This window comes from Palaemon carinicauda, chromosome 41, assembly GCF_036898095.1.
Source record: "Palaemon carinicauda isolate YSFRI2023 chromosome 41, ASM3689809v2, whole genome shotgun sequence".
NCBI lineage: Eukaryota > Metazoa > Arthropoda > Malacostraca > Decapoda > Palaemonidae > Palaemon > Palaemon carinicauda.
The window spans coordinates 34226365-34248560 of NC_090765.1; the positions used below are offsets into that span (position 1 = coordinate 34226365).

At 43.3% G+C, this 22196-nt stretch overlaps 1 protein-coding gene across 3 annotated transcripts in view; it reads left to right on the forward strand.

Annotated features, from left to right (window-relative positions):
• Positions 1–22196, forward strand: part of LOC137632254 (uncharacterized) — a 121124-nt gene that overhangs the window by 72905 nt on the left and 26023 nt on the right. For 2 of the 3 annotated variants that reach the window (XM_068364143.1, XM_068364145.1), the window contains exons 8-10: positions 11546–11654; positions 13613–13690; positions 13966–14189. In XM_068364143.1, the coding sequence (XP_068220244.1) occupies positions 11546–11654; positions 13613–13690; positions 13966–14189 (411 nt within the window). The remainder of the gene's footprint in view (positions 1–11545; positions 11655–13612; positions 13691–13965; positions 14190–22196) is intronic. The other variant, XM_068364144.1, reaches the window with a different exon arrangement.

A 22196-nucleotide genomic window follows, 5' to 3' on the forward strand; every position in this document is an offset into this window, starting at 1 on the left:
ATGTCACTTGTGGAGGTGGGAATTGTAGAGGAACCGATTTGGAGAGGTCCTTCGGTTCGGACCATGGGCGTAGTCTCATTTTCAAGACAGAGGGGATCTTCGAGACCATGTCTCTTATAGGTACTGTAGCTCTCTTTCTCCAAACTCGATTGATGTCTTTGAGTTTGGCTTTTATTAGGAGATCTGTTACTGAAGTGAATTGGAAAAGTCCGAGGATACTTTCTAAGGCTCTTCGGACACCTGTTTGTGTTTGAGAAATTTTTTTTTTTTTTTTTTTTTTTTTTTTTTTTTTTTTTTTTTTTTTTTTTGATCTTGGAAACTATTCCTCTTACCTTTTGGAAGGGAGGGACAACGTGTGCTTCGAAAGGTCCAACTGAATGGCTAACCATTCTAAGCGGACTGATGGTTGCAGGCGAGATTTTTTGGAGACTGACCCGAAATCACAGGTTGTCGAGAAATTGAAGTAATTCCTTCGTAACTCTGTTGCCTTCTATGACCGGCCGGTCCCAAATGAGCCAATCGGCCAGATAAGCAATGATCTGTATCTCTTGGTTCCCGAGTTGTTCTAACACTCTCTCTCCCAGTTTCGTGAATATCCTGGGATCAATGTTGAGGCCAAAGGGCATGCTTGAACACAAAGGCTTTCCTGCTTAGGCGGAAACCCAGATAAGAAGAGAAGTTTCGAGCTATAGGCACAAGATAATAGTCGTCAGTAAGATCGACAGAGGTGGTGACGGTCCTACGGGGAAGTAAGGTCCGTACCTGAGAGATAGTCAACATCCGGAACTTGTCGCAGAGAATGTAAGAGTTTAGCTTGACAAGTCCAGGTCCACTCTCAATGCCGACAAGCCTTTCTTCGGAATTGTGAACAGGTGGCTTTGGAACTTCAGTGATCGATCCCGTTTGATTGCTTCTTCTCGAGTAACCCTGTGGTGTACTCTTTCAAGATGGGAGTGGATTTCTGGGAGAAGGTCACTGGTGGAGGAGGAGGACCTTGTGGCCATTTTCACCTCAAACCTTTAGAGATTATGCTATGAGCCCACAGACCGAAGGTCCAATGGTCTCGAAAGTGGTAAAGTCTACCCCCTACCGGGACCACCGCGTTGTGAGGGGGTGAATCTAGGTACTTTCCTTCTCCGAGCCCCCTTTTTCCTAGGTCCGCCTCGATGGCGAGACTGTCTTCTACTCCTGTAGCTTCCTCTCTGGTGTCCACGAGAGGAGCCTGAGGGTTCGGATCTAGGGCTGTATGCAGGTAAAACATCCCAACGGGGTTGGGCTGTGTACCTGGGGAATCAGTGAGGTAGACCACCTGATGAGGGGGATTTGGATGCATAGACGTCGAATCAGAGGAAGGCTGTGATGACGAGTGGGTAACCGACTATCGATTCCTGTCTGATAGAGGCCTCAGACAGAACGTATTTCCCACAACTAACCCGATCAGACCATCAAACGTGTAGGTCGAATTGGAAGGGCAGATCTTGGAATTATTGTACCCCCCAGACTGACAACATCCTGGTCCAGACAGATCAGGCCTGCCCTTTAGGAAATAATACTGTTACCTTCGGTACCTTGTCTAACCTAACCAAGGCAATCTCTTTCAATCGAACGAATCCGTTGAACGGGAATTCTAGTACCTGGGAGTAAAATCTAGGTCCCCCAGAGGGAGGACGTCTATGCCATCCAGATTTATGGTACCATCTATATATGGAACATGTAAGGCAAATCTCTATGCGTTGTTTTTATCGAAGGAGGTTACTTCGATATGCCTGGGGCTGTAGGGGGAAACTTCCGAGTTCCTGAACGGATCCGACTCACTACCATACTTTTGAGCTCCGTCATAGCCCCTTGGTTTTCCCTAGAATGTGTTGCTTTTAGCAGTCACGGTTTATGCAGGGTAACATGAACATCAGGATCCATTAAGGGACCTAGGTCGGTGACGTAGGTAATTGCAAAGCTGAAGGCTCAAAACTCATCCCCACCTACCTGCCCGTCCATGGGGTCGTCGTCCAACCTTAGAGAGGACACTCTGAGGAGATAGGGACCTCTAGATGGAGCATTTCTTCCCAACCTTGATACCCAAGGGCAGAGAGCCTCTCTTGCAGGCCAGAGAGATTCATCATCATCCTGACGGGAACCATGTAGGCGAACCTTCTGTAACAGAAAGGGGACATAAGTCTGGATGTTCCTTGAACTTTGGTTAGTGATCCTATTCACAGGCTGGGATCAGCTGTATAACTCATAAAAATCAATTTTAAAGAAAAGTCATTTAATGTACTATCTTTTGGGGTATAGTTCGACACTTGTATTCATGAAATGTGACACTGTTGGCGCATCCGCCACAGGTTGGCCACCCCTGACTCAGACGTTCAGAACCGGGTCTAACATTATTTACTGGCTATTAGTATTCTATTGATTCATCTGTTCACTGACCAGAGTTTCAAGAAACATTAGATAGCCTCTCATGGCATGGTTAGTCTCGACCCGGCCCTTCATTAGAAGGGGCCAACGTTCGGTTCCCAGTACTGAGTGGAAACTTATTTCTATTTGAACACTATGTTGTATGGATATTTATTCATATTTAGGCATAGTTAGAATTGAATATGCATAAATAAAGGCATAATCAATTTATTTCTATTTGAACACGATGTTGTATGAATATTTATTCATATTTAGGTATAGTTAGAATTGAATATGCACAAATATAGGCGCAATCAATTTATTTCTATTTGAACACTATGTTGTATGGATATTTATTCATATTTAGGCATAGTTAGAATTGAAAATGCATAAATATAAGCATAATCAATTTATTTCTATTTGAACACGATGTTGTATGGATATTTATCCATATTTATACATAGTTAGAATTAAATATATGCATAAATATAGGCATAGTTATGTTCATATATTTTTATTAGGACTTTCAAGAATAACTAATGAATATTACCAACGCAAATTCAAAGTGTCATTAAAGTAAGTACAGTTTACTTTGTATTCATGTTAAATCCTTTCCTTTACAGCAAAACAAGAGATTGGCCACCCGTGGTCTGAGTGATCTCTGTCTACCGGAGCTCCGGTAACAATCCCCGGTACAAAGGTCCGTCATAGTGACAACGTGAACACCAGAGGAAAACTAATATTAACCTCAATGCTGATCGCCTGTACGATATCCGGTTAAGCCGGAGATTCGATGAAAAGGATCGTAATAACGATATTGTGATTATTCATGCAAAAAGGGTTCATACCCTGGTTCTGATCGTCTGATTGATCTCTGTTTGTAACGGAGAACTAGTGACAAAGGTCCGTCATCGTGAAAACGTGATCCTCAGCGGTACGATAACATTCTCTAATACTGAATGTTTGTGTTATCTCCAGTGAAGCCGGAGATTCGATGAAAAAGAAAAAGGGACCGTAATAATGAAACTGTGAAGTCTTCATCGGTATCACATTGTTAACTCCGGTTCTGGCCGTCTGCTTGATCTCTGTTTGTACCGGAGATCCGGTAGCAAAGGCCCGTCACCGTGATATCGTGACCGTTCCCGGTACGATAACATTAACCTCAATGAATGATTGTGTTATCTCCCGTGAAGCCGGCCGTAACGGTGTAATTATGATCAAACATGACAAAGGTTCGTGTGTAAAAGGCTTCAGCCGGAGTCCGAGTGCCGGATTTCACCGTTGCACTCCAAAAATCTGCTCCTGTACGTTAACTAGTTCTCACCCAATGAGTATCCATATAGCGGAGCATAACTCAAGGCGGAGCCAAGCATAACTCAAGACGGAGCTAAGGGTGTCGGTATAAAACGACCCCAATTAATGACTCATACACTAACGTACCTATTAATAGTGTTAGCTATATTAACAGTAACCACATCAATAAAAACGTTTATAATACTAAACGTACTATCATCAACTCTGATACTAAGAGGAGGCCTGAATAACTCGTGATCGTATAAAAACGGAGAACGGGAAATTCACCTCTCTTACTCAAGCTAACAAAGAAAACGAGAGAAGGGATAACTCATATCCGTAGAACAGGGAACGAGCAGTCTCTGTTTTCGCTCTCAAGGTTACATAATAAAAAACTAACATCACACAATAAAACAAGAAAATTAATAAAATTGATTGCTTTTCTTAGTAATTGTAATAACCAAGAACGAAGAATAACGACAACGTAACAAATAAACAAGGATATAGTCTAAATCGAAGCCACTGAGGCGAGTACAAACTAACAGACTAAATCGCTAAACTTTAATTCGCTATTCTTTAAATCGCTATTCTTCGTAGGTCCAAATTGGACTTGCAAGCAAATAAATACCATAGTAAAAATTAATGATAACACAAAAAGGCCATAAAACGTAAGTGATATAACCTAGATGACAGAGTACCAGATGGGCAAAAAAAACTAGAATATTTGCCGAAGCGAACATAACCCAAAATGGCTGCCGATACCTCGGCAGGACAAACGCTTCCAAAACTAAAAACCACCATATTGGAAACAGAACAAATGCCCGGTACTGTCAAAAGCTGCCAAAACAAACTATGGTACTTAACATTGGTAAGGGTGAAGTAGCAACGTCAGTCATGTTGAATTAACGACAATCACTTCGAAAAACACTGGGCAAAACACTTATCAACTTTGCGGGCAAGTCCAAAACAGAAGGATGACCTGGTGAGCGCGAGTGGTAGGTGTCGGTAGGGTAACCCAACTGTATTCTCTAGGGCCTGTCACGGCCCTCCCCCTTTGATGAAGGGATTATCTAAATGGAAGACAGCCTGTGAATAGTGTTTTACAAACGCCCTTGTTAGATATACGACACCAACAAGGTGCTCGCGCGAGGGTTGTAACCTCTGCATTCCATGCTTTTAATTTTCTCTGGTATATTTGGAAGATTTATATCAGAAAAAGTACAAAGAAGGACTTTTTCGCCGGCCGTCACAGGTCTCTCCCCAGAAATAGATTTTTCCTTCGTCAAAATCCCTTTTCTCCCTCCTTCTGATATTCCCTTGAGGACTCTGTCATTTGGAGAGGAGCCTTTAGCTGCGTAGCCTCCTATGGACTTTTATTTAAGCATAACATGCTTCCAGGGAAGGTAATGGTTCCACTTCAGTCGCTAATCCCGTCTGTTACCACACCTGCTCCCATAGACCTTGAGCTGTGTTGCAAGACATGCAGTCCAAGCTTAGTCCTTGTTAGAGGATTTTTTGTTTACGGAGTCAATGTGTCACTGGGGAGACGTTCAACAACCAGCAGAAGTGACTTGTTGTGACGCAGTGCGGCAACCTCAGCAACCCGATAAGGAGTTGTCTGTACGACCCAGACAGTCTAGACAGCTTCGGGTTGTCACTGTACTTCCTCGCTTCCCCATGGTTGACAGTTCACAGACTGTGCAGCAGTACCATGATCTTGTGTCCGGCTCCGTCAGACGACTGGCTTTTAAGAGCTCCCACAAGTCGTCGCTGTCTGGAGATTCTCAAATGGACTATGGATCTGACCAAGGAACTGGGCCTCCTGGTCAATTTTGAGGAGTCTCAGCTCGTCCCATCCCAGACCATTGTCTCCTTGGGTATGGATCTTCAGAGTCGAGCTTTTCGGGCTTTTCCGTCGGCCCCAAGGATCTTCCAAGCCCTAGAATGCATCCAGAGCATGCTGAGAAGGAACCGATGCTCAGTCAGGTAGTGGATGAGTCTAACAGGGACACTTTCATCGCTGGCCCTGTTCATCGTGTTAGGGAGACTCCACCTCCCCCCCCTTCAGTATCATCTAGCTGCTCACTGGATAAAGGACATGACGCTAGAGACGGTCTCAGTTCCTGTTTCCGAAGAGAGGAGGTCTTCTCTCGCGTGGTGTAAGAACAGCTTTCTTCTCAAGGAAGTCTACCTTTGGCTGTTCAGAAACACGACCGCCGTCTCCTCTCGGACGCATCAGACACGGGCTGGGGTGCGACTTTGGACGGACAAGAATGCTCGGGAACATGGAATCAGGAGCAAAGGACACTTCACATCAATTGCAAGGAGTTGTTGGCGGTTATTCTGGCCTTGATAAACTTCAAGTCCCTCCAGCTTAACAAAGTGGTGGAGGTGGACTCTGACAACACCACAGCCCTGGCTTACATCTTCAAGCAGGGAGGGACTCTTTCGTGGAAGTTGTTCTAGATCGCAAGGGACCTCCTCATCTGGTCTAAAGATCGAAAGCTCACGCTGGTAACGAGGTTCATTCAGGGCGGTATGAATGTCATGGCAGATCACCTCAGCCGGAAGGGTCAGGTCATCCCCACAGAGTGGACCCTTCTCAAGAATGTTTGCAGCAGACTTTGGGCCCTGTGGGGTCAGCCAACCATAGATCTGTTCGCTACCTCGATAACCTAGAGACTCCTGTTGTATTGTTCTCCGATTCCAGACCCAGCAGCAGTTCACGTGGATGCTTTTCTGCTGGATTGGTTCCATCTCGACCTGTATGCATTCCCGCCGTTCAAGATTGTCAACAGGGTACTTCAGAAGTTCTCCTCTCGCAAAGGGACACGGCTGACGTGGGTTGGCTCCGCTCTGGCCCGCGAGAGAATGGTTCTTAGAGATACTGCAATGGCTGGTCGACATTCCCAGGACTCTTCCTCTAGGAGTGAACCTTCTAAGTCTACCTCACGTAAAGAAGGTACACCCAATCCTCCACGCTCTTCGTCTGACTGCCTTCAGACTTTCGAAAGACTCTCAAGAGCTAGGGGCTTTTCGAAGGAGGCAACCAGAGCGATTGCCAAAGCAAGGAGAACATCCACTCTCAGAATCTATCAGTCTCAAGGGGAAGTCTTCCGTAGCTGGTACAAGACCAATGCAGTTTCCTCAACCAGTACCACTGTAACCCAGATTGCTGACTTCCTGTTATATCTAAGGAAAGTAAGATCCCTTTCAGCTCCTACGATCAAGGGTTACAGAAGTATGTTGGCAGCGGTTTTCCGCCACAGAGGCTTGGATCTTTCCACCAACAAAGATCTACAGGACCTCCCTAGGTCTTTTGAGACCTCAAAGGAACGTCGGTTGTCCACTCCAGGCTGGAATCTAGACGTGGTCCTAAGGTTCCTTATGTCATCAAGATTTGAACCTCTCCAATCAGCCTCTTTTTAGGACCTCACATTAAAAACTCTTTTCCTCGTGTGCTTGACAACAGCTAAAAGAGTAAGTGAGATCCACGCCTTCAGCAGGATCATTGTTTTCACATCTGAAACTGCTACATGTTCCTTGCAGCTCGGTTTTTGCTAAACAAGCTTCCTTCACGTCCTTGGCCTAAGTCGTTCGAGATCCCAAGCCTGTCCAACTTGGTGGGGAATGAACTGGAGAGAGTACTTTGCCCAGTTAGAGCTCTTAGGTACTATCTAAAAAGGTCTTAACCTTTACAAGGACAATCAGAAGCCTTATAGTGTGCTATCAAGAAACCTTCTTTTCCAAGTTCTAAGAACTCAGTTTCTTACTATTCAGGCTTCTGATTAGAGAAACACATTCTCATCTGAAGGAAGAAGACCTTGCTTTGCTGAAGGTAAGGACACATGAAGTGGGAGCTGTGGCTACTTCAGTGGCCTTCAAACAGAGCCATTCTCTGCAGAGTGTTATGGATGCAACCTATTGGAGAAGCAAGTCAGTGTTCGCATCATTCTATCTCAAAGATGTCCAGTCTCTTTACGAGTACTGCTACACCCTGGGACCATTCGTAGCAACGAATGCAGTAGTAGGCGAGGGCTCAGCCACTACATTCCCATAATCCCATAACCTTTTAACCTTTCTCTTGAATACTTTTTATGGGTTGTACGGTCGGCTAAGAAGCCTTCCACATCCTTGTTGATTTGGCGGGTGGTCAATTCTTTCTTGAGAAGCGCCGAGGTTAAAGGTTGTGATGAGGTCCTTTAGTATGGGTTGCAGCCCTGTATACTTTAGCACCTTTGAGTTGATTCAGCCTTCCAAGAGGAACGCTGCGCTCAGTAAGGAAGACGATCTTATTAAAGGCAGAGTAACGGTTCAAGTCGACTTCCTTACCAGGTACTTATTATTTCATTGTTATTGTGGATAACTGATTATATGAAATACGGGATACTTAGCTATCCTTTAGTCTTGTACACTGGTTTTTCACCCACCCCCCTGGGTGTGAATCAGCTACATGATTATCGGGTAAGTTTAATATTGAAAAATGTTATTTTCATTAGTAAAATAAATTTTTGAATATACTTACCCGATAATCATGATTTAATTGACCCACCCTTCCTCCCCATAGAGAACCAGTGGACCGAGGAAAAAGTGAGGTGGCGTCAACAACAAGTACTGTAGTACCTGGCCACAGGTGGCGCTTGTGAGTACACCCCCTTCTAGTATAGTGATAGCTGGCGTATCCCTCCCGTAGAATTCTGTCGGGCAACGGAGTTGACAGCTACATGATTATCGGGTAAGTATATTCAAAAATTTATTTTACTAATGAAAATAACATATTTCAGGATTTTGAGAATTTATTGATGAGATTCCCATTTCTGCAACCCAATCCCTTTGTAGGTTTAATCCATATCTGAATGTGAAACAATGATCTAAACTGAAGCACTAATTTTAGGAGTTAGATAATTAATAGATGATATTCCAATTTCTTAAACCCATTCCCATTGATTGTTTAATCCAATCTGAGTGTGAAACACTGATCTAACATTTATGAAATGGCTAACATAGTTTATGAGTTGATTAAAGAAGGTATTCTAAGTTCATCAGTCATTGGTAATTCTCATAGATTGAGGTTTTCTGCTCAAAATCCAGTGGAATTAAATGAGATTTTGAATATGATCACAGAAGTTCCAGATGAGGAAGAGAAGATTTAACCTCCTTTCAAGAAAATGAGAGAGAAAATAGTGGAATTTTATTTAGATATAATTAAGGCATAGAAAATAGCAAAGGGTTTATCTCAGGTTTTGTAAGTGACCACTTTTCAATCAGTCTAAACTCCACAGATATTTCAAGGTATCAAAAACAAGGTAGAAGCATTTGTGAAGAAGTTTCAACCCAAAACATCAACAATAATATATTGCATAGTCATGATGTTTCTTATCAGTCAGAAATGTAGGACTTCAGTATCTATCAGAGCCATTTAAATCCTTTACTTTGCATGCACAAATGACTGCCTCATTTGTGCATTTATTGGGTCTTAAGAAAACTTGTGTTAATAAGTGTATTCTTTTGTGTCTTTTCCCCCAAGAAATAATTGGCAATTTTGCAAAATCTGAGCTGATCTCTAAATTACTTCCCTAGCAGATTCAATTGAAGGTGTACTGTTATCTCTTTTGTTAAGCAGATTAGCTGAAAGTGCAGTCTTCAGAAATAAAAGGCTCCCTAGAATTGTTAAAGTTTGGATACAATGGTAGAAGATTCAACTTCTGATATGAATAAAAGTTATGGGAATTTGATTCTCAGTAAGGAAGACCATATTTTTATCCTCCTTAATTAAAGTGTATTGGTAACACCTGAACATTTCCTGTGGTTGACAAGAAGAATTCATATATATTTTTTCTTTTATATTACTTTTTTATTACTTTAGTACTTAGTGGACATTACTTGATGATGTCATCACTACTCCCAGAAAAATACTTCATGTCTTGGAGTTCTGAGTAGTGAGAGTGACAGATGCGGTTTGATGATTATAGGAAATGAAGAATAAACTTCCAAATCAATGAACTACGGTATATGCTGTCACACCATGATAAGATATCGAGGATTACATTTACAGCACATCCTGTAATTTCAAAGCAAGCTCAGGCAAGAGGCAGTCAAACAACTCCATATAAAGGAGACACTTGCCTTTCTCACGGGTAAGGCAGAAGAGGTAAGATTACATCTTCAAGTACCACGGGGTGGAGGGGATGGAGGGGAGACTCGCTGTGGCCCGACTTCAACCAGACCCATTGATCTTGGATGTACTAAGGAAAGGAAACAATCCACCCAGTACTTCTCAACCTCAAATTGCAGTATTGTACCATTCTTGCTAAAACACGGTACAATTTTCATTATAGTACTTCATCCAAAAGTGAAGTCTGTTATGGAAGAGGTCTAACAACTGCATTTCCTTGGTTCCAAAAATGACATATAGTTCTGTGTTTCAAGACTAAACAAGTACATAGCAATAACATAAATTTTACAGGAAGAATTCTTCAACGGTGTTAGCTAGTATTTAAAGAGGGGTTTGAATGTTCTCCATAGGTCTTCAGGATGTCTATTTACATGGTCCAATTCACCAAAATTCCAGGAAATATCTGTTATTTGAGTTGGGAACTAGAGTGTATCAATTCAATTCTCCATGCTTTGGAATCAGTGTCCTGATATATTTAGATGACTAAATAAATCATGAGATACTTTTACTTGACTTTTTTCCAGTAGTAAAAAAGAATCTCCTAAAATCATTCCTGACTCATACTCAGATAATTATGTATTTAGGAATTGAGATAGTGTCAGTTTATTTTTGAGCTTTAGTATCCCTTTATTTTTGGTCCTCTCCGGCAAAGAGAATCCTTGAATTCCTGTCCCTCATCAAGGAGTTTTGAACATCAGAGAGTCTGTCAGTCCACAGGTGGATGAGCTTTATAATGACTGTCTTCACCAGATAAGCTCACTCCTCATACAAGATTAAGGTTGAGATCTCTCCAGATTAACTTGGAGTCTGCATTGAGATAGGAGTCAAGACTCCAAGTAAGTACTTTTCCCTCTTCCAGGACAGGAAAGAGTTTTTAGATTGGGAATTCACATCAAGGAATTAGCCTAGACCTTCAGATTCCAGGTGTGTCTTATTTTCATTGAATTTTCAAAGTCAATAGTAATAGGGTAAGGAAGTGAGTAGGGTTTGCTAGATTTATGGATTGTAAAGTTCTTGATTCTATAGGCTAGAGGGTGTCTTTACATTTTTTGGTGTCAAAGTATTTCGTACTGTCTTGTAAACTGTCTCTCTTGGGTGAGCATGGTTCATATACCCCATTAGAGCCCCTTCGCTATCATGCATAGCAATGATTTGTTAATGGAATTGTTTGGAAGCTAAATTAATTTTTATATAAGGTAGTTACAACTAACCCCTTTTTAAGGTAATGTTGTATGCAGCGCATTGATTTTTATTAAGACACCTTAAAATAAACTTTTTATAATAGAACTTCTTATTCTAGTAATTGCCCAAAGTTAATGGAAAAATCATCCCCTTCCTGGTAGTGGTATTATCCTTAGGAAGTTGGTTGAATTATTTACTAAAGGAATTTCGTTGTTTACATGTGAGGCTGGAGAAATGAGACATGCCATGGTGTTATACTAAAGCATTGCAGTGGCTCTCTCTCTTGCTGAGGTCTCTACCATGCCAGCTTAGGAAGAAATAGTTTGGTCCTTATTATAGTCAAATTTTTCTTCCAGTAAAGGAATAGAAATAATAAATTTACTAAAGATAATATAGTTCATACTTACCCATTGAATAATTGTTTACTGTACTTGCAAATGATCATTATGTATATAACATTATCACAAACTACTGTACAGCACTGTATATGTTTTTCAGGTTTGTGGTCTTCGATTTACTTTGGTCTCTGCTACGGTTTCATACATGGAGCTGGTACCATGGGAAGCTAATTATACAGGGTCACCAAATCTAATCGAATATGGCATAGGTAAGATCGAGTTAAAATTTTCATAAAGTTTTTATATATTTCTTGTATTTTAGCTCAAAAGATTTTGGAAAATATCTCATTGGAAATTTATGAAGGGAGGCATTTAAATCCAGGTAGTGTATCATGTCGGGAAACTACAAAATGCATCCTAGTGGTCTGGGATGATCTTCGATTCTAGCCAGAAGATTCCCTTTGGGAATCAGGTAATGGCCATATATAGTGTTGATGAAAATTGCTACTAAAGTAGAAATACTCCACTGCTTTTATATAGGTACCTACTGGGTGAGTGTAATGAAATTTGAATAAAACTATCATTTCTTAACTGAGGTTAGATTCTTTATGGGTAAATACTGTAGCCACAGTTTCTTTTGATATGAAGTTGCTTATCAAAGAGTACGTATTTTAAATTATAAATACAATTCTGTAAATATAAAACAAAATAATTGATGACCAAAAGTAAATAGAGATGAATTATTGATTAGGAATTGACATGTTGAAGCTGCCTGCTATCAATATAGAAAAGAAGCAGCATGCTAAGGTCACTAAAGCTCTCAAAAACATTTTAGGGATCTTCATCGGAGGTGAACCCGTACCCAAAGATAAGGGGAAGGTGATTAAAAGATAAATGGTATAGTATTTGAACATTTAAAATAATGAATGAAGTACAGTTGGTCCTCTTTATTATTATTATTATTCTTTATTATTACTAGCTAAGCTGCAACCCTGGTTGGAAAAGCAGGATGCTACAAGCCTAGGGCTCCAACAAGGAGGAAAGAAAATAATGAAATAAATAAACTATACAGTATATGAGAGGTAATGAATAAAGAAAAAATATCTTGTAATTAGTAACAATGTTAGAATAGATCTGTCGTATATAAGCTATGAAGAGACTTTTGTCACCCTATTCAATATAAAAACATTCATTGCAAGTTTGAAGTTCTAAAGTTCAACCAATGCAACTTAAATGCTAGTACTGTATTCCTTTTGAGTCCCTCCCGCAGGTAAGGAATTCATCAGGTAATAGGAGAAACAAGTCTGAAATTTTCTATTTTTTTTCAGCAGCTTAACAAAGGGAGCCCTCTAAATACGTTAGACTCTTTTTTGAATAATTGTAGTCTTTTGAGAAAGGTCATTGTTTTCATATCTGTGCTATGAAAGCAAGCATCCTATTATTCTTCCTCCAACTCATATATTGAAGGTTTTGGCTTGCTTTCAACACTTTCTTTTTAAAACATGCTGGGGTATCTACCCTTATGTCTACTTTGAGAAATAGTTATTGCATTGTTCGACTCTTGCGGTTAGCCAAGGCTGTTAGTAGAGAATGTGTGCCTTGCTGCAGGCAAGATTCTAAGGCCTGTCATCAGCTGTAGCTCCTCTTCCTGAACTACAAGTTGAATCTGTTCATCCCTTTACTATAATGGGTGATTATGCCAGTCCATTGTTTTGTGCTGGCATGCCCTCCAAAAAGTTGTATATTTTACTTTTTACATGTGCTGTTGAACATTCTATACATTTAGAGCTTAACGATTCTCTATTTCTGCCATATTGTCTTCTTGCCATCTGTAGAGTTACATCAAGGCATGGTATTCATTCAATATTTTATTTTGACAATGCAAAAATTTTAGTTAATGCTTCTCATGTATTGCAGCAACATTATGGCCCAGTAGCTCCTCAGTGGAAGTTTACTATGGCCCGTGCTCCTTGATGAGGAGGTTGGTCTGATAAAATCAGTTAAGTCAGCTCTCAAGAAAACTTTAAGTACAAAATGCCTGTCTAGATGTGAACTAGAGACTATACTGCATGAAGTTGAGGCTTGCATTAACTCTAGACCCTTTAAACCTTGTGGGTGAAGAACCTGATATTTCTAATCAATTGACTCCTTCACATTTTTTCATTGGTCGTACTGCTGGTTTTCAAGCCAATAATATTGATGAACATTTTTCTTGTGTATCTTCCAGAAATTTGTGCGAGAATCTGCCCACCATGGGAAAAATGGAGTACTGAGTATATAAGAAGTTTGCCCTGTAACATTAAAGGTTTTGTATCTTAATGTAATTTAAAGAAAGAGTCTATGGTGTTAGTAAGTGAAGATAATGTTCCTAGGCAGTCTTGGCCAATTGGAGTTGTTATAAAAGTACAGTATCCTGGTAAATTTGGTTTCATAACAAGTGTTTATGTGTAAACTTCTGAGGGTGTTTTATTTAAAAATTATCAAAATGTCACTTCCACTTAATAACTAGTTAGATTTATTCATAGGTAAGTATGGAAATAAAAGATTTTAGGGGAAAACTCATGTTACTTTTCCTTGCAGGTGAAGTGAGCACCAAGACAATTTCAGAAGGAAAATTTTCAACTATTGAAGTGCAAGTGCGATTCCAACGACGGTATGGATTTTATATGCTCACCCTGTATATTCCAACTACATTTCTTATCATAACGGCCTATGCTACATTTTATTTCAATCCATATGATTTTAATTCAAGAATTGTGGTGGCTCTAACCTCACTTCTTGTCCTGTCTTCATTATATACTCAAGTAAGTTATAGGTTACAGGTTTTTATGAGTGAAAAGTCAAATGTATTTTGCAATATTCTTATAACTGAAACTGTATATTTTTTATAATTGGATGGTTTTTTGCCTGCTTTGATATCAGTTTAAGGATTTTGGAATGCATGATGTTATTTTATTTATAAAGTTACATTCACTGCCTTAAGTTACTGTACCAATGTTAAGACTTTGTATATCGTACTTTAGAATGTCTTTATGAAAATCACACTTCTAACCTTAAGTCTTTTGGGTGTTTGAAATTTGTGGATTAATAATCTAAATTAAATCTGTAGTAATTTAATTGATATGGTTTCTGAAGTCATAGTAGTAAGGACAATTTATTCCTTCACAAAAACAAACCTGAGTTCTTTACATAGGAGAGATAATTCAGCGATAGCTGGTTTAACCATAAAAATTTCAATCGAGGTTTCAATGACCCCCTGCTTGTTTGGGGGTTAGACAGTCCCACCTATTTACACACTCACCCAGCAACTGAGCTCACTTTTGATTTGGCTACAGTTGAATGAAGATGTATACATATCTCGGGTATTCCTCTAAAATATCTTTGCTTTCTTTTTCTTTTACAGGTTTAATTGTTACTTGAGGACTGCGAGCATGTGGGTTTGGCTGGCATATCAGACTGCTTTTTGTGGCACCTATATGTAGAACAAGAAGACAAATCTCACCTGCTTTCTTCTTTGTGCAGATGGCACTCCTGCACAGAGGCTTTTCCATGCTCCTAGTGTTAGGAATGGCTATCCTCCCAGTGGGTGCAGTACAATTGATGCAAGAAGAAGAAGTCTAAAACACTTCCAAAAGATTAAATTGTTCCGTAACTGAAATACAAACCATGCTATTTACATGGGGTAATTACTTCGGCGTAGCTAAATGACGAGCCATAAGAATTTTAACGAGGGTTTACTACCCCTCCGTTAGTTAGCGGGGGGGGGGGGGGTATGGAGGGGTAGCCTGCTGCCCCTCCCCCTCACACACACCGGTGAAAGGCTCACTTTACTTTTGGCTCGGATGGCAATCGGATGTCTCTGCTCCCATCCTCACTTGACGGCCATTATTGTTTTGTCTTTTTAATTTACCTTTTTCTTATACTTAATATATTTAAACATTATTGATGTCTATATATATTTTTATGTATAGAAAATAGTAAGTTTCCTTTGCTTTCGGTGTTGTGTGGTGTGTGTTGTGTACGTCTACGAGAGTGATCGCCGGCTTAGTCAGGCCACCACGATTCTCTTCTTGATCACGGCCATTCACTCCTAGGCCGTTCACTCCATGGTTGCCTTCGTGGAGTACGGTCCCTCTCTTGAGGTCATTCACCTCTTACTACGTACTACGCCTACGATAGCTTCTCAGGCCGAGTCGCTATTTCGTTTATTTGTCTAAATTATTTTTATGAATATAATTGTATTTTTAACTTTTCAGCTCGGGGCTCACGTCCCTTTGGGGGTCGGTGATCCTTGGAACATTCAAAGTCAGTTGCATAATTATAATGTTATAATTCCGTATTTGTTAAGTTTTCCGTTCCCCCCCTCACCCGGGCATGCCGGGGGGGGGGGGGAGGCATACCTACTTTCGTTCTTATGTTTTACTTTCCCTTGGAGTTTCTCTTCGGAGTTTCACCCGGGGGAATTTCTGTTAAATAATTATTCTTTTTTATTTTCCTGTTTACGATGCTGTTTCTGCGTGCCTGTTGTGTGCCTTTGAAGCAGAGCTGTCCTGTTTAGGCCTGGGGAGTCGGCTGTCGCCGCCGTCTCTCGAGGCCATCGTCAGGGGCGTTCCCTTCTCTTAGAAGTTTCCCCGTGACTACTGCCAGCTCTTCAGTGCATCCTAGAACGATAAGGAGGTTCGCCTCCAGGGTAGTTAGTTAACTTCCCTTTTTACTTTTCCCTGGTCCTTAGGCGGTTATGCTCTTGGGGCTGAGCGGCCGCCCTTGTTACTTGCTCAAGGAGCTGAGCGGCCGCCCTTGTGACTTGCCCAAGGGGCTGAGCGCTTGCAAGGCTGGACCATGGTACTAGCGACTATGCTCTCGGGGCTGATCGGTCGCTTCTGTAGCTACGCTCAAGGGGCTGGGCAGCTGCAAGATCAGTCTGGACCCCTCTCGTTCGCGAGGGAAGCTGCACTAAGGGCTCCTCTTCGGAGGATTGCTCCTTTTGTCTCTTCTACGAAGTGTCTCTTCCCGTTCGCGTGAGAGGACACTCACAGAGACTCCTCTTTGGAGGATTGTTCCTGTTTACGTCAGCTGATCTCACGGCCTTTCGGGGCTCCATCACCAGTCTCTTCTACGAAGTGCTCACCTCTCTCGTTCGCAAGAGAGGCCACTCATAGAGACTCCTCTTCGGAGGATTGTTCCTGTTGACAACAGCTTGCTGTTCAGTCACTAGCACTTCGGTGTTTTGTGACAGGGAAACTTCGATTTCTCTTTCCCTGACCCTTCGAGGTCTCGGAGCTTTAGTCACGCAGTTCCCTCGGGCTCTCATAAATTTAGTCACTTCTATACTTCGGTGATTAGTGACGGAGAAACTTCGGTGATTAGTGATGGAGAAACTTCGGTTTCTCGTTGCGCTGACCCTTCGGGGTCTTGCAACTAATCCCCTCGGGGCCTCGCTACGCAGGCTACGTTAGACCTTTGGTCTATCGTGCCCTCAGTGGACCTGCTGCCTGCTGTATCCGTTCCTGACTGCTGACGCGCCTTGGGGGCCCACGCTTCCGTTATCCAACGGGCTCATCCCTCCGGGGCAGGGGAGACTTTCTCACACTGTTAGTAAGTCCCTTAAGTGCCAGGTATCCCATGCGCACCAACGTTCCCTTGCGCGCTAGCGCTCGGCTGCTGTTCCTGCTGTTCCTACAGACTGCCTTCCAGAGACACCCTGCTCCAGTAATTCAATTAGACTGCTACCAACGTTCTCTGCACACTTCGTTGGGGTTCCTGAGATAGCGCACAGGCGCTCACCAGCGGTTCAGCCTACGGTGTCTCTAAGTCTCTTCTATGAAGGACACCTCTCCCGTTCGCGGGAAAGGTCCCTCACAGTGACCACTCCTCGGAGTGTTTTGCAGTACTTCAGTTGATCGTCGGCTCTGAAGCAGACCTCCTGGTCCTCTTCAGGGGATGCCCTCCCTTTTAGGGACACATCCCAGTTCCTGATCTACGAGTTAGCCGATCCTTTAACCAAGCGCGCGTGCGTGCTCTCTGACGATCTTCTGTTGCACAGGAGCTTACGATCTTCACTCGTGCGTAACCGCTGAAGATCGCCCGCGTGCGGGATGGTTTCCCGCGCCCAATCTTCGAGGTCCTTCCGCGGTTTTTCCGCTCGTGATCGTCTAAGATCGTTAGCCGACGATCTTCTGATACGCGATAACGCGTAAGCACTGAAGATCACCCGCACGCGGGAAACCATCCCGCACGCGGGAAACCATCCCGCACGCGCGCAATCGTCGAAGATCGTTAGCCGATGATCTTCTGATACGCGCTAGGCGCGCAAGCGCCGACGATCTTCATAACGTGCGTAAGCGGCGAAGATCGTCCCGCGGGCGGTTTTCCGCACGCGATTGGCGACGGCCGTTAGCCGGCGAATTTCAGATCCGGTGATCTTCAGATCCGGCGATCTTCAGATCCGGCGCTAGGCGCGCAAGCACCGACGATCTTCGTAGTGCGCGTAAGCGCCGAAGATCGTTCTGTGCGCGGGATTGCTTCCTGCGCGCGAAACATTGAGGCTCACGCGATCATCGCGGATCATCCGCGCGCGGTTTCTCGCTCGTCCTCGAGCATTTTTTCCGCTCGTCCACAAGTGGGATGGTTGCCCGCGCGCGGTCATCACGGATCGTCCGCGCGCGGTCGTCGTAGATCGTCCGCGCGCGATCGTCGTAGATCGTACCGCGCACGGGCACCGAGGTTTCCCGCGCTCGATCGCCGGCTATCTTCTCTCGCGAGCGAGCGCCGATAATCTTTGCACACACGTTAGCGCCGAAGATCGTGCGTGCTCGCGTGAATCGCCGACGTTCGTCTTACACAGTTGGAGATGTTACTCGCGCTTAAATAAGATTCACTTTTTGTTCATGAAATGTTTATTATCACTTGGAAGGCATCACATGACAATGATAATATCTGCAATGAAAGATAGCACGATGAGAAATAAAATGGCATTTGTATCGGCAGTCAAAATAAATTCAATATGAAATTACACTGACACCTAATAGCATATATGGGTCAGTTAGTAAATTCACAGTATACACAGCTAGCTAATGAACCATTTGCTGCTAGCATATAATAGATAATAAAGTTTAGCTAAAGTCTATAGACAATAATACTGTACCATATACGCAGCGAGTAAATGAGCTGCCAAACTGAAACACTGTTTGCTTACATTCTCACAAATGAGCGCCAATGTATAGATGACGCAATACACATAAATGAAATAGGATCCTATAATGCACATGAATGAAATAGGATCATATAATAATTATAACATGTACAACAGATATGAATAGACAATCCTCTACCTCCTCCCAAGTTTTTTTGGGGTACTAATAAGGAAACTCAAAAACAAAACTGAACATGTTAGAGCAATATATGAAAACTACTTTATAAAAGCATATTAGCTATGTGGCTATGGAGCCTAGCTGAATGAAAAATATATCATTAAGATAAATAAAGGGTGGAAAAGTATTGGTCTGCAAAAACGAATCAATACGTATTACAATCATAGTCAGTCAAGTAGGCAGGCTTCTTGCGCAGCCTCTGAGGACGATCCGGAGGGGCACTTGGGGGGGCTTGAAAGAAATTATCAGGAGAGGCATCAGGGTGTGCATCATGTAGTGCTGCGTCAGGTGCCTGTGGGTGGTGAACAGGTGTTATGGGAGATTGAGGACGTGGTGATGGGGGTGGTGTGGCATCTGTGGGAGATGTAGGCGCAGGGTATGGCACTTCCAGTCGATCAGTAGAGTGCGGTTCTGTATCAGGTTCTGGTGGCGATGATGGGCGTTGACGTGATTTCTCGTGCTGGGGAATTGGGTATCCAATGGTTAATCGTGGTCGTCTTGGAATAGCAGGGATGTATTTCCTCAGAAATTGTCTGTTGCGAAGAGTAGCCCTTCCAGAGCCATCGACCCTGACAATGTACTGATCGAATTGACGCACTTCGGACACAACGCCTGTTTTGTCCCATTTTAATGGGTTCGGACCTGTCTGGTTTTGGATGCGGACGTTGTCGCCAACTCTCAATGGCGGGGGCCGCTTAGTGTGCTCGGTCCAGTACTCGGCCATTCTCATATGGCGATTCCGGAGTGCTTCCTCGCGTTGTGCGAGGGTGCTTCTCCAAGTGGGATGGGGGTTGTATTTTCCTGGCAAGATGGGGATAAAATCCTTAATGGGCCTTCCGAAGATACACATAGCTGGAGAAACTTTGGTTTCTTTGTCAGGGGTATTCCGGTATTGAAGGACGGCGCGCTGAAAGGCGTCGATGTTCAGGTCTCCTGTGGGCCCAGTGTTGTCGGTGAGGAGTCTTTTCGCTATTTTAACGCCAACCTCTGCCCTACAATTAGAATGGGGAAAATAGGTTGAGGAAAGACGATGGTCGACCCCCCAAGCCTGAAGGAAATCTTGAGTGATTTTTGCAGAGAACTCTGGGCCACCATCAGAAGAAAGCTCATCAGCGATTCCATATGTTGTGAATATCCTCCGTAGACTGTTGATAAGCCCAGTGGCACCATCTGCTGCGCGTTCGATGACAGGCCAATTTGAATACCTGTCCACTACAACGAGGTACTGTTGTCCTTTGTAGTGGAAAAAATCGGCACAAATATGCTGAAATGGATAGGCAGGAGGGTTTTGTGGATGTGGGGGAAGGGCGGGTTGGGAAGGTGCAATGCGGTTACAGTGATAACAGTTCATACGTGTGTCTTGGAGATCTTTAGAGATGCCGGGCCAAAATACAGACGAATCTGCTCGTGCTGTCATCGAGGTGATTCCCTGGTGAGCCGCATGAAGGGCTTGGAGTACTTGTTTACGAAGGGTGGGGGGGATCACAATTCTGTCTTTGTAGATGACTACACCGTCTACAGTATACAATTCGTGGCGGAACTTATGGTATTCGTGGAGATGCGGTGGTACATCATTCTTAGCCTCGGGGATGCCATTTTCAATCAGTGAGATCAGATGTTGAAAGTCCGGGCAGCTGTTAGTTGCAGTTTGAACTTTGTCCCACGTCACTGAGCCGAGGGTTTGCAGGGATGTAACGTGTGCACACTGCAGGGCAGAGTCGATATCATCCTTTATTTCATCACTACAGGAGTGCATGGATGCGATGTCGTCCTGCAAACGTAGTTTCATTGAAGGACCATTGCCTGTGGGATGTCGTGAGAGCGTGTCGGCTGCTTTGTGTTTTGTGCCAGGAACATGGACCATTTCGAAGCGGTATCGTAGTGTCTTTTCTTTTAAGTTTCGAAGGCGAGCGTTGGAGATGTCTTCAAAAGATCGATCACCAAAGATTTTAAGTAGGGGCTTGTGGTCCACTGCGATGAACAAGCTAGGGCATCCAAGGACGAAGAATCTGGTTTTGTTAAGGGCTTCCACTACAGCCAAGGCCTCTCCTTCAATGGGTGCATAACGAGACTCTGCTGGGTGTGTGAATCTACTCCCAATTAAGGTGGTTTTCCAGCCCGATTTGCAGCAAAATGGCCGGGTTGGTGTGCACAGGCAGTGTTTTTGGGTGAGCCAGAACCCAATGCCTGATTTGGACCAGTCTGTAGCAAGGCATGTTGGTTTTTCTTTATCGTAGATCTGAACGCCCCTCTTGATTTCGTCGATTATGTGATCTTTAGATTCCTCAAAAAGGGTGTCCATGTGTCTGTCCCAACAGAAAGGGTTGCCAGGGCGCAAAAAGTTACGAAACGGGGTCATGCGTTTGGTCATAGAGAAGGCATAAGAGACTTGATTGATGAGGCCAAACCAGGAGCGCACGTCGGTTATGTTTTTTGGTGTGGGGAAATCGCGTATGGCAGACAAATATTTCTCACATGGCCGGACGCAATCTGGTGTGATTTCAAACCCCGCAAACTGGACAGTGTTAGCTGAAAAAACAAACTTGTCAGGATTTAAAATGATACCATTATGACCACAAATATCTAACCATTGTACTGTCTGGAAGAAACTCTCCTCTATGTTGTCTGCCCAGAGCAACGTGTCATCGATGCACTTGGTTTTGTTCGGGATATGACCGACCAGTTCGTCGTATCGTCTGGAATAGCCGTCACCAGAAGCTATGTATCCTTGTGGGGCCGTGCAATACCTGTAGCGGCCCCATGGTGTGATGAATGTTGTTAGGTGACGGTCTTCGGGCCGTAGCGGTACGCTGTGGTATCCATTCCAGGCATCTAAGACGGTTTTACGTTTACCTGCTGGCACTGCACGAGCTTGATGGAAAGGGGATGGTGTGTGGTGTGTTTCGCGAGTGGCATGGAGGTTGAGGGCTTGCAGATCTACTGTGCGACGTGGTTTACCATTCTTCTTGGCGCAAACTACCATACGGCTCATCCATGTGACAGGCTCGCCTATGGGCACCTGTTCGAGGACTCCTAGGTTCACATCCTGGTCCAGTCCTTGTTTTACCTCATCCTGCCAGTGAAGGGGAACGGGTATAGGGGTATGTACCGCTACTGGTTCAGCATGTGGATCAATCATTAATTTTAACGGGGGTCCTGACATCATGGGTAGCTTTTGGTGTTCACATGTATTAAAAGTGCTGGATGCGTAGTGCTCTAGGAGGAACTTCTGCAACTTCTCTCTATTAGCCTCCGTTGCAGCGAATGGTAACTTTTGGGGTGGTGGTGGGGGGAGTTGTCTCTGGGGGCACGAGCATTCCTCTGTCTGAATATTAGTCGATGATGTTTCCTGTGTCGCTTCGCCAATGCAGGGGAAGGTGGAAGAGATTATACCTAAGGCGATGCAGCCCTCTTTGCTCAAGTAAATCTTGTCAGAGTTGT